The sequence below is a fragment of the Caretta caretta genome, chromosome 2 (assembly GCF_965140235.1).
Source record: "Caretta caretta isolate rCarCar2 chromosome 2, rCarCar1.hap1, whole genome shotgun sequence".
NCBI lineage: Eukaryota > Metazoa > Chordata > Testudines > Cheloniidae > Caretta > Caretta caretta.
Genome location: NC_134207.1, coordinates 156543962 through 156556882, shown reverse-complemented (window position 1 = coordinate 156556882; position 12921 = coordinate 156543962). Strand labels below are relative to the sequence as shown.

General features: G+C 37.6%; 1 protein-coding gene across 4 annotated transcripts in view; it reads left to right on the top strand.

Moving 5' to 3' along the window:
* The window catches only part of RECK (reversion inducing cysteine rich protein with kazal motifs), a 139001-nt gene that overhangs the window by 67634 nt on the left and 58446 nt on the right, over positions 1–12921 (top strand). For all 4 annotated transcript variants that reach the window (XM_048839399.2, XM_048839398.2, XM_075125512.1 and 1 more), the window contains 5 exons: positions 1566–1599; positions 3296–3493; positions 3828–4095; positions 6933–7112; positions 8301–8513. In XM_048839399.2, coding sequence (XP_048695356.2) covers positions 1566–1599; positions 3296–3493; positions 3828–4095; positions 6933–7112; positions 8301–8513 — 893 coding nt within the window. The remainder of the gene's footprint in view (positions 1–1565; positions 1600–3295; positions 3494–3827; positions 4096–6932; positions 7113–8300; positions 8514–12921) is intronic.

Here is a 12921-nt window from a genome sequence, read left to right as displayed (position 1 = left end):
ATAAGTTCCTCAAAACCTCAGATAATAAAATTGTTTCCAGTTAAATATGCTGAAGGATTTTTAAACAAACATTTTCTTGCAGTGTTTTTGTCCACACATTGTTACATTGGTGTTACAGTATGAGAGTCAGAAATGGAAAATGAATAGATTAATTTCTGTTTGACTTTTCACTGAGAGAAGTGCCAAAAGAAAATAAGTTAAATAATGAAGAAAGATTCGCAAAAAAAATTTCATTTCTATCAAGCTAAGGTGGACAAAGGTCACATTAAAAGAGACTTTTATTCTAATTGATGACATTAAGCTTTTATTTCAAAGAAAATCTGCTGGCAGAAGCACATGCTTTTGTTATTGTGTTGGCATACATGATCATTAATATATGAGGATAACAAATCAGATGCTCAGAACTTTGCCTCCATGTGACGAAGAAATAGCCAAATGGTTTACATTTAGGAGTAAATTCAGTGAGATTTTTTTTTTTGTGGGAACATAGGAATATGGGAATTGAAATCACCTCACAGTTCACTGCGTCTGGTCCTGTGATTGCAGGCAACTCCATTTTACTATCCAGTTCCTAAATTTATCAAGATCAATTTTAAAACTAGGTAATTACACCCTACTGCCTAAGTAATATCAGCATCTAAATGTTCTGTACACACAGACAACTTATTCGTGTCCGTAAGAGCTGATTACTTATTCATGTCTGTAAACACAGACTGAGGTGGCCAATATGGCTTACTGCTTTGAAGGCTGGCCTTGCAATGAGGTCAAGTGACTTTCCCCACTTGCTTATTTGGGATTAGAATACAAAATCTGCCTGCCACCGAGTTACTGGTTTTAACTAGTCAGCCATGTTATTGTCAAGTTTCTGTGTGTCCATTTTGTGTTTGCACACAAGACTTATCTTTCTCATTTTAGATGAGAAAACACTTTCTTTGTATGTCCACTGAACTTCTAAAATATAATTTTCTAAAGTTTTTGGTGACAGTAATATTGTTGTTCTGTACCATAACTGTCATGTCACATGAACTTGTAAAATTTTTTTTGAATTTTTCCTGCCGTTTGTACTTTCATTTGCCTCCAAGGGGTAGGACTCACTGAAGGCTCTAGCCTGCCATGCATACTGATTCCTTATGCAGGCTAAACTCCCATGGATTTATGTGTGAATTTAAACTGCAGGATTTGTCCCTAAATTAACAGTCATTAATATGGTCTTTGTATATCCTATTCCTTGTCTTTGAGGTAGTTTATGAAGATCTTTCTGTCTAGATGATTAACCTTCCTATGTGTTCCATTAAAATATGCAAAAAGAATTTGGAATGATACATGGACTTTTAAAATTCTTTTTATTTACCTCGTTTCCTTATTTTTTAAGCAAATATGCCCGTTTATCCATTATACACTTCTACTTCTACTGTGCTATTTAGGTACACCTTAACAGTAGAATGTTTCTTTAATGAATTCCTATTTGTTAAATAAATACTGTGTAATGTTAAGAAATTGCTCAATACTTTTATTGATATGTGAAATTCTTTTTTTTTGGTAATTGTTTTTTGTTTTGTTTGCAGAATGCTCTTTTTAGTTGCATTAACAGAAACGAGAGTAAGTATTCTCTATATAGTTAAATTTAATAATGTTTATTTTTGTCCATTTTTATTTTCCCTTCTGTATTCTCAGTATTTACACCCCTACACCTGCAAGGGATGGGGGGAGGGAGGGAGCACATGAGTAAGTTATATGCTTAAGTGTTTGCAGGATCAAGCTTTGTGTGTATTTTTGTATATATATTTAGTTTAGATGTGAATGTGTATATCTGTTTATCTTCTCTAATTTTTTTATTACTGGGGTATTTGAACAGTTTCTTTGAAGCTTATCTGTTTCTGCTACTTTACTCCATTTTATGATTTAAAGTGAAAAATAAGTAACAGGCATAGATGAAACTTCAATCAACAAAGTTACTGTCTTGCTACAAATGTCTCTATTAGTAGAAAAAGAATGGAGGGGAAGAAATGAAAAAAGTTACACACATGGAATTCTCTCTTGATAAAACATTTCCCAGGAAGTGTCTCTGTGTATTTAATAATGTGGGAAAAATATTTTATGTGAATGAGCCAGATTTATTGGATCTCTTGTTTTTTGAATTGGGGTGTAACCTTTTATAACTTTTATGTTGAAATGTCCCCAATTAATATTAAGTTGTTAAAGATAAGAGTGCAATAAAACCCAACTTAGTTTTCAGTTTCCAACATCTAGGTCGGTTACAGAAAAATTTATTTAGATCACTGATTGACACTTCGATAAAAACCAACCTTATTTAAAAGGAAAATGATTAATTAAACAAACAGGCATGCAATTATCTCTTATACAATACAACAATTATACTTACACTTTTTTATCTTTGAGTTTATTAATCGGTGATCAGTCCACTGACTGAAGTACAGTTTTATATTCCTGGAACCTAATGGTATCCTTTTTTGTTACTTAGAGCGTTCTTGCAATTTAGCAAAACTACTCCTTTTATAATATGTTATAATACTAATTAACATTAAACTGCACCATAGCATAATTATAGTTCTGCCACCTCCTTATTGGCTCTTTCCATACACATTCTTTAAATTAAGATCTGGGCCAAAGTCCTTCCCATACTATCAATACAGATAGCATTTTAATAAAACATTCACAATTCTTAAAAACAGTAATTAAAAAACTTGCTCAAGCTTGTTATAAACAAAGCATAACGGTAACACCTTGCTAACTTTTACTTTCCCATAAAACTTTATCTCCAATTTATCTCTAACTTTCTCACACTAGCGACTTCCGTTTTCCAGACCCCTCTACACTTAGGTCCAAAACCTAACTTCTGTTTATTTCTTAATCTAAGCTATCCTATAGGTTACAGGAGTCAGCTGCTCTCTTTAGTCCTTTGTGTGTATATTCTAATTGTACTATAATACATGTATGGTTGTATTACAAATATGTAAAAGCAAAATAACTGAAACTAAAATCTGACTGTGTCACAAAAACTCTCCCGAGCCCTAGACTAGCTGTAAGGATTTTTCCACCCTTGGTGAACCCAAAAAATATTGGCCCCTTTACCAGCCTGCAGACACACACAATTTCCATGCCTCTGATAATTATTTTAGTAGAGTTTTCAAAAATGGGGTCCTTCTTTAGAATAGTAGTATGAATATCATTCTAAGTCTTTAAGTGAATTTATTGACTGAGTACGTATGTTCTTTTTCTATATATTAGTTTCTGTGCACAGAAACACATAGGTTTTTTTTTCATGTGTTTCCAGTGGGATCAGTTTGTTGCAGTTATGCAGGACATCATACAAACTGCCGGGAATATTGTCAAGCAATTTTTCGGACAGACTCTTCTCCTGGTCCTTCACAAATAAAAGCAGTTGAGAGTTACTGTGCCTCTATTAGTCCTCAGTTAATACACTGCGTGAACAACTACACACAGTCATATCCAATGAGAAACCCTACAGATAGTAAGTAAAACATTATAAAATGTTTATAACATTCCAAAATAAAAAAAATAATTGTATTGAAATGGAATATACAATACATTGTTAGATTTTGGGGTGAGTGTTATTAATTGTTATAATCTATTAATGCCATAGATCACTTCCTGCTTTTCTTCAGATGGTTCAATCTGCTAGTATTTAAAATTAAAGAAGCATCTGCTTGCTATTGTTGTTGATTTTATTTAAAATGTTTATGAACACGTTGTAATGTAAAGCAGCATGGTAAAGAATACCTTTGTTGTTGTCATTAGATAGCTGCCAGTGATAGATGACAATTTTTATTCTCTTGAATATTTAGGTTTGTATTGCTGTGACAGAGCAGAAGATTATATCTGCCAAAGTGCTTGTAAAAAGATTCTAATGTCAAAGAAAACAGAACTTGAAATTGTTGATGGACTTATAGAAGGGTGTAAAACAATGCCTCTGCCTCAAGATCCACTCTGGCAGTGTTTTCTTGAGAGTTCAAGGTCTGTTCATCCTGGAGTCACTGTGCATCCTCCTCCTTCAACAGGCCTTGATGGGGCTAAATTGCATTGCTGTTCTAAAGCAAACACTTCCACATGTAGGTCAGTAGCCTTTTTGTTACTCCTCCTTCGTTAGAAACAATTAATAGTGAAAATGCTCCAGAAGCTGCCCAGGTAACAGATGTTCTCATTCAAGTGTCAAATTGGGGTGGTTTGTAGAAACTCAGCAAATTGGCTCCTCTCCATGGTGTCCGTCATCTTGTGCTCCAGTTTTAACTTTCATGAAACAATATCTTTCAGGCTAGAGCTACTCCTTTCATCTTAGGTGAGTACCAACCAAATTTTGGAGAAACACCCAATGAATATGCTGTATCCATGCTGGCTGAGTGCAGTGGCAGATATTGGGGCAGGATGAAGTGGGGCATTTAGTTGCTGATAAGAATTAATGGGGGAAGAATAGCTTAAAGCTTCAACTACATATATTTTTCCAATTTGACCCACCACAAATATATGCTTGAAAAACTTGCCAATATGGCCTTCACCAGCAAAAGCTGTGTAGTGATTCTGAATTAGAACTGAGCAAAAGTTCATAACATATAATGTATTCTAATGGCATGAGTTTCTTCTAGTCTCATATGTCCATGCACCATTTAATGCTTGAATAATTAATTTTTAATTATTAACATGTTCTTATGTTCTTAAAATGATTCATGAATTGAATCAATTAAACATAACTGTTGTGTAGTTTGTGACATAGGTTACCTAAATTATTGTACAAATTATGTAGTAATTTATAACAATCCCAGTTTACCCCATTGGAGAGCTAAATCATCCAGTAAGATTACAGAAACAATACTATATAACCTAAGCAACTATCAGTAGTGTCAGTTGTGAATTTTACAATCATTAACAGTTTGAAATTTGCTTGTGGCAGATATTCTGGCTAAAAAATCTGTTTTGTAAACATTTGCAATAATAAAGATTAAGCGTGTTAATGTGCACAGAAAGCAGATCCCAAATGGTTGCAGTAAAATGAAAATTCACTTTTGAATTCAATATATATTTTGAGATTTTTTTTTTGTCTACTTGCTTGGATCTTCTCTAAATGTTCCATTCCCTTTTCCCTCTGTATTTGATTCTCATCTGTTATTTATTAAATTTGGTTAAAACTGTAGGTATAGCAGGTCAAGGTTTCAATAATAAGCCACTATTTCTTTCAAAATTAAACACTTGCCTCCAAAGCCGCTTAATTTACTGGTGTAAAATCTAAGCTCAGCAAGAGATTACCCATTTGCAAATTTTATGAGCAAAACTGATTTGGACATTTAGAAGATTTTTTGCATGTATTTAATAAAAAAACCACAAAAAACCACCACCAACTTTTCGCCGGTATCTGTTTTGGGGTTTTTTGGAATTCATATGATTCAGAAACATCTTCAGTGCTATAAATGAGTTTAGCCTTAGTGTTTTCACTTTATTTTAACATGTGTTTGGGAGAAGACTCAAATACCTGAAAGATACTATGCCTATGGCTAATTTTATGATTTTTTCATTAGGCTTTCAGGCTACGATAATGTTAAAAGAACATTATTAAGGTTGCAGAGTCAAGCAGTCAAAAGTTAGGAAATGCCAGAAATAAGGTTGCTTGTACAACCTTAAGTTTTGTATGTAAGAGGATGCTCTGTGGGGATGGTGCATGCACAGTTTGGTCGGCACTAGAAATGTAAAACACTTGAGCATGTTCTGTCAGCAATTTTAGCTGATAAAACCGAAGAAATCTACTGAGCATGTGCAAACTGTATTTTTTTTTCAATGGCTTGTAACTTTGCAAAATTTGGGTGAATTTTCACGGAGATGGCAAAATACACAACCCTGATAGAAAGGTCACCTCTCTAGCCAAATTTCAAGCCCCTGCTCCAACGCATGCAGGCTCTAGAGCTGTTCACAAAAAAAGGTCACCAGAGTTTAACATGGGTAGAACAATGTGTCCCCCTCCCCTCAATCTCGTTTTCTGAACAGCTAAACTGTTTTGACTGAAATTTTCTAAAAAAAAATTCTGTCTGAGGGAGACCTAAAATATGTAAAATTTCATCCCAAATGGATATGTTTGGCAAAGTTATAAGCAACTGAAAACAGGATCTTATAGTGGGAGGTATGTCCTGGAATTATGCAATGCTGCTTCTCCTCCAAGATAGAACAATACAGTGCAGAACAATCAATATGGTATCTCTTTTGTTATTTACTAAATTTGATGATCAATTCTCAATTTATTTTAGTCTGCCTTCAGTTTTTCAATATGCTGCAGATTTTTATATTTCAATGTGAATGGTATTGCAGTCATCTGGGAGGGGAAGCTGGAGGTCTTGACAGCTGGGTAAGGGACAACTGTAGTGTTTGCCACCCAGGATGTGTGTAAAATGGTGTGGGTATTTTTGGACCATGAAAACGGCTGGACTTTCTTAAGCTTTGGGTACTGGGGGAAGATAGACATCTTCTCTTGCTCCCCATTTTGGACACAAGTGTATATAATCTGAAATTGAGCAATGGGATTAGACATTTTCCCCTCCTTATTGCCATCTGAGTTACCACCCACAGAAATGAGTGGGGCGATTCTCACCTCAGAGTTACTGTTTCAGGCTCTCTGCAAACTTCAGTAGGTATCTTTGTATTGGTTGTACCCACTTCACATTTTGACATTTCCTTCACAAGCATCACAGCTAGAGGGTTACTTTGCTATTTAAATGAAAGCTCCTCACTTTGGAGAACACCTGAATGGTCTGTCTGCAGCCACATATTGGGCCCAATCTTGCAAACTGTCTGGATGTCAAAAACTTCAGTGAGAATTTTGAAGGATGTGGGCTTTCATGATGAGGACCTGTAGTTTCTTTTTGTATGGTACAAGACTTCTGAAAAATTGCTTTTATTTTAATGTTTTTCAGGGAGTTGTGCACTAAACTTTATAGCACAAGCTGGGGCAATACACAGAGTTGGCAAGAATTTGATCGCATTTGTGAGTACAGCCCAGTTGAAGTTTCCATGTTGACCTGTTTAGCAGACGTTCGAGAACCTTGTCAGCTGGGCTGTAGAAATCTCACTTACTGCACTAATTTTAATAACAGGTAGGATAAATGCATTAAATATTTCATAAAGGAATTCCTGTGTGTTGAGTAAATGTTTTTCAGATTTGTATTCTGCATGTTGTAGGGTTTTTTTCCCAAAGATTGTTTTGTAATCAGATAGTGACTTTTTATTTAATTATTAAAGTAAAATATTTTTAGAACGGCTCTTGAGAAAGTGTTTAATTTTGCAACATAAAGCACACTTCAGAAAGACATACTCAATGCTATCATGATGCGGCTGATTGGAATAAAAGTTCATGTCTATAGTAAAATCTTGCTACTCATTAGTAAAATGTTTTCCCGGCTGTTCATTGTACAGACAAATAGACGTTGCTTGCTCATTGTTGTTTTGTTTTAGATATGTGTCTAGTTCTAGATAAGTATCTATTTCTACACATAAGAATACAGTTTCCACAAATGTTCTTAAAATTGCTGTGCCATTTATGAAACAAAACCTGGACTTTTTTATTATTTTCATGTTTTTCTTTAGTTTGAAATATTTCAGAGACCAAATTGTCAATTTATAAATAAACCTTCAGTTCTTAAAAGCAAAAAAGCTGGGTTATCTTAAATACTGTATACTGTATATTGCAAAATGTAGCCAAAATGCATAGTTTTTCATGTTACATTTTAAAATTTTCCTAAGAGAGCGTTAGAATGTCTCATAATGATCTCTTCTTTTTCAGAATTCTTATTCTTTCAGAAATATAAAAATCAGAGTTGTATTCAGGCAGCTTTTTAAAAAAGAATTTGAATTTTCCCAGCAGATTGTGATGGTGGTAAATATGCTCTGAAAGAATACTAATGTATACATTTTTAACCTTGTCCCTTATTTAGTTTTAATATATGTGTAAAAATAAGGTACAAGGTCACTAATGAATATATCAACAATTTTAAATGTGTATATGAAAGTCTGTCACTGAATTAGATCCCTCCAACTTTGTCTAGGAATTACGGATAATGATATAGACACAACAGGTGAAATCGTTTGAACACTTTATTTTCTCATTTTTATTACTTTTAAGGTAGCTTCTTGAAATTATGTTTAAAAATCATTTCCTTTCAGGCGTTCACAATTGTCTTTTATACCACTAATGACACATAGCATAGGGTTGTAGAATTTGTTGTATAAAGTAAATTTATTTTTCCCTGCTGTATAAAGATGCTATATTAACTTTTTCCTTTAAGACCAACAGAACTTTTTAGAAGCTGCAATGCTCAGTCAGATCAAGGAGCCATGAATGACATGAAGCTTTGGGAGAAAGGAAGTATTAAGATGCCATTTATAAACATTCCTGTTCTTGACATTAAAAAATGCCAACCAGAAACATGGAAGGCAATTGCTTGCTCACTGCAGATTAAACCTTGTCATAGTAAATCTAGAGGAAGTATTATCTGCAAGTAAGTACATTCATAAGTCTTTTTTACTTCAGTAGTTTTTCAGTTTACATATAAACCAAAACCACAATCTACTATAGTATTGGGTTTGACTGGTGTTAGAAAAGGCAAACACAGAAGGAATGTGATATTGAATAGTTGATGTACTTCCAGTAAAGTCAATGGGAGTTGAAAGTCCTAAGCCCTTACTTGAATAGGGTGTAGAGAAGAATCTCTCCATGTTTCTATTATAAAGATCATTTTTCAGGTTTTTACATCCTGCTTTACCTATATAAATAGACAAGACAGAGGTTGGAAGGGCAACCAGTGGTGCAGAAGAGACTTGTACAAGGTCACACAGCATATCAGTGTAACAATTGTCTTCTGATTCTCAGGAAAGTGTACTTTCCACTAGACCATTCTGCCTCTTCTAGACAGACTAAATTATATATATTATATATAACCATTTCTCTGCAAGACTACTGCCTATCTGGTTTTTCTTGATCCCTGCAGTGCTTGAATTGGGGGAGAGTGGAAACTCTTCATCTCCTACCTGAGTTGCATTCAGTATATTCAGTTATATATTCTCTCTTTTTTTAGTGATGTGATCATCCTCTTTCCCCTTTCCTGGTGTGGGGGTTTGCAGTCAAATGTAGGACAAGTAACAAAGCATAATTTACTAACCTTCAAATTCAATTTTTCCCCCATTCTTTTATTTGATTCTCGGTCTCCTTTCGTCTCCCACTTTCTTTTAAATACATAACATTTTCTTCCTCTTCTTTTTCCATTGTTTTCTTTCCCCTTTTATTGTTTTCCTGTCCTCTTTTTCTGTCCCCTGCTTTCTCTCCAACATAATCTTTTTTCTCTGTCATTAGCTTCCTTATTTCCCCACGTATACGAATAACTTTTCAGTTTTCTTAATCGCTCTTGAGGGAGCACAGTTTGTATTTTCCGGCTGGTATTGGCTTCTGGATCCTCTGTGGATGCTTTCTGGGTGATATCACCAATGGGTACCATAATTCCCACACAAATGGTGCTGGATGAGTCGTCTTGTCCTAGTTCTCACCCTTTCCAGTCATTAGGAGTGAAAGTGAGAAGTGGGCCACATCAATAGTAAAGGGGGGAAAAACCCGCCTCTGACAGGAGCAGCAAAGGAAGACACAACCATTCTTTTTGAGCTCCACATGCATGCTAAGTATGTGGAGGGTTGTGACACTCTTCTCAGAGCACCCAGAACCATAAGCCATTGTGTTACCTCTCTGCAGCAGCAAGAGTGAGTTTTTCTGGGGCTTAAACTGTGTGTCCGCTCCTTGCCACACCTGTCTGTCCATCTCACCAGCAAACCAGTGAACAGGTTCCCGAGTTTCCCAGTCCCTCTCACTGAACACTCACAGAAATTAAGTTTTCTGCCCCCAAGGAGACAGTGCACATGCTCACCTGTTGGATTAGCTGAGGACTTACACTTTACTTCATTATAACAGCACTGAGATGATTTATAGTAAAACTAAGAGTAAATGTATTAATAAAGAACATAGATGTAAGTGATACTAAGCAAGAGAAAAGGAGACAGGTATGGTTACAAACAAAACAAAATAAAACACACTTTCTAGTGTTTACGCCGTAACTTTAGCAAGTTACAACTTGGTTTAATCAGCTTTCTCACTTCAAGACACTGGCATCATCATCCTTTGGGTAGGAGAATTGAGCGGTCACAGAATGAGAGGATGTTGGCTCTTTGTCCTCTAAGTGATGGATTACTAGAATGTTTTTTTCCCTCCCCTTGTATTTTCCAAAGTCTATAGTCTTTGTCTAAAGAGCCAAGACTTCCTGGGGTTCAGAGTCTGGTGCTTCCCCTGGTATGCTCATCCAGGCGTTTCCTCCAGCTGCTGTCAGCCTAATTGCTTTTTTCCTTATATGTAAATGTACTTTCTTTGTTCTCTGCCTGTAATGCCTGTAAATCCACACTCTCCTTCAAGTGATTGCACATGTCCATTCCACTGTAAATGTTTGTGTGCGTCAGTGCACAGTTGTCAGAGAGTTTTTACTCTTAGCATTATCCATCGGTGGCCTCAGCGCCCTCTGCTGTCTCATGCACATCACACAGGTACCCTACGCCTGCTTAGTTCCTTCCTACTGCCTGTGATAATTGTTGGAGCTCCCTGTCCTTCTGCAAGTTTTTTCTCAATACCTTTTTATTGTACCCATGTTTAGTTGAGTTAGTAAAATAAAAATAACAAAGTTGTGAACTGGAGAGATGCTGCGCTCTGAGTTTCAAGGCCCGCCATTCTTGCGGTAAGGCTATGCCTGATAGTGACCCTCACCCCAGCTGCCTTAATTGCTTGGAGGAGGCTCATGGAAGGAAAATGTGGCATTTGTAACAACTTTAAGCCCTGTTTGAAAAAAGACAGGGAAGCCAGGTTAAAATGTCTGCTGATAGAATCAGTTCTGAGGTCTCCATCTGAGCCCTCTACCTTGGTCCCTGAACCAAGGACCTCTGCGTCTGTCAGTAGTGCATCTCTGGCATTATGAGTTCCAAGAAGCAGATCAGTATCACCGGTGCTGAAGAAGAGGCATTGGAAATTGGACTTAGTGCTAGAGTCATCAAAAGACTTGAAGAGAATGAGCTCTTCTAAAGACTCTGGAGTGCATGCAAAGAGGAAGCGCTTCTCGGGGCACACCTCTAAACAAAGGAGTTCGTTGACTGCAAAGCACAGTGTGGCCCTGTCGAGACCAGCTTCAGAAGCACCTTAATCAGCAACTTCTCACACCACACTACTGCAGAGTGTTTTCCTGGTACTATCTACTCCTGAGGCATTTGAGCCTGCAAGGAAGTTGGTGAATCTCTCAGTTGTGCCATTACCAGAAGTTCAAGAGATTCACCTGGCACTGTCTCCAAAGGTACCACCTCCAGCAACTTCACCTAAGCATTGAGCAGCTCCATTGCACATGGCCATCAGGGTACCAGTGAGGCTGGTACTGTCCAGGAAAAAGCTGCAGGTAGTATCCCAAGATCCCCTTTCTTCAGAGCTTGAGCCTCCTTCTGCGGTACCAGTCGGTCTTTGTCCTCATCAGACTCTGAAGTTGGATCCTATGTATCCCAGCTTAGTCTTTCACCTCAGGAGGACTGTTACCTGCCTGCCCTGGTTTCTGCCTGAGTACCAGCAGGGAGTTTATAGGGGGACCCTTGGGCTACTCATAGTTGGGGTTGGGGGCTGTACCAGTGGCCCTTTTAGAACCTGTGGGGTTTCCCTCCCAATCAAGAGCATCCATACAGCCCTCTCTTCTCCATCTATTGAGTGTCAGGAACATCGTTCCCACAAGCACCATAGCGTTGGTACCAAGTTTGACACTCGGGAGAGTCATGATCCATCTCTTGAATAGCTGCAAGAGGAGCAGGAACTGAATCTGCTCTGGTATCATTAGCATTCTCTTCCTCATCTCCAGATGAGGCAATTTGCAATGGAGCCTATTTCTTTACCTCTGAATTATTTTAAGACTCCTCAAGAGCCGTGGAGGAAGATGGCTATGGCCCTAGATATTCATCCACAGGAGGCCCAGGAAAAATCCCACAAGCTGGTAGACATTCTGACATCTGTGGCTCCAGCTGAAATAGCTCTACCAATAAATGACCCTATGTTAGAGCCTACCCAGATCCTCTATCAGACCCCAGCTTCCCTGCATCCAACTGCAAAAAGAGTGGAGACATGGTACTATTTCCCTTCTTAGAAAGCTTTGCTGGGATGCTACAATTTCACCCTGGGGGATGCTGTTTCAAAATTCAAAGACCAACTCTCAGATGAGGTGAAATGAGCTCCTGACTTTAATAGGGGAAGGTGAGCTGGTCATTAGAACAGTTCTGCAGATGAATCAATGCAGCAGATGCTGCAGTGTGCAACATGGCCTCTGCTATCATGATGAGACTCATCCTGGTTACACTCTTCTGGCCTCCCGCGAGAGGTGTAATGGACAGTTCGGGACTTACCCTTTAAAGGGCCATTGCTCTTCTCAGAAAAGACTGAGATTCTGCATAGTCTCAGATTCTAGAGTGACCCTGAAATCCCTGGGAATTTATACCCCAGCAGGGAAGTGGAAGGCTTTCTACCCTCAACAATCTCAGCATTTTCAGTGGTTTGCCCCTTGAGCCCAAGAACTACCAAGGAGAAGGAACAGAGCTGGCAAAAGATGCCCACCACTACCCTCTGCTTCAGCTGCTGCTAGTTTGTCAAGGCAGGTGGCATCTTCCAAGAGCTTATGTTGATGGGCAGGTTGAGAGCAGTCTGTCAGTTCTAGGAGTGACATCTTTTTCTTTTCAGTTTTTGCGAACAGCCTGTTCCATGTCCATCGTGCTTGGCCCACATCAAAACAGTTGGGTGGGTTCTAAGCAAGGTGGAAGTGGGATATATGCTTCATTTTGTTTCTACCCCATCCTTCC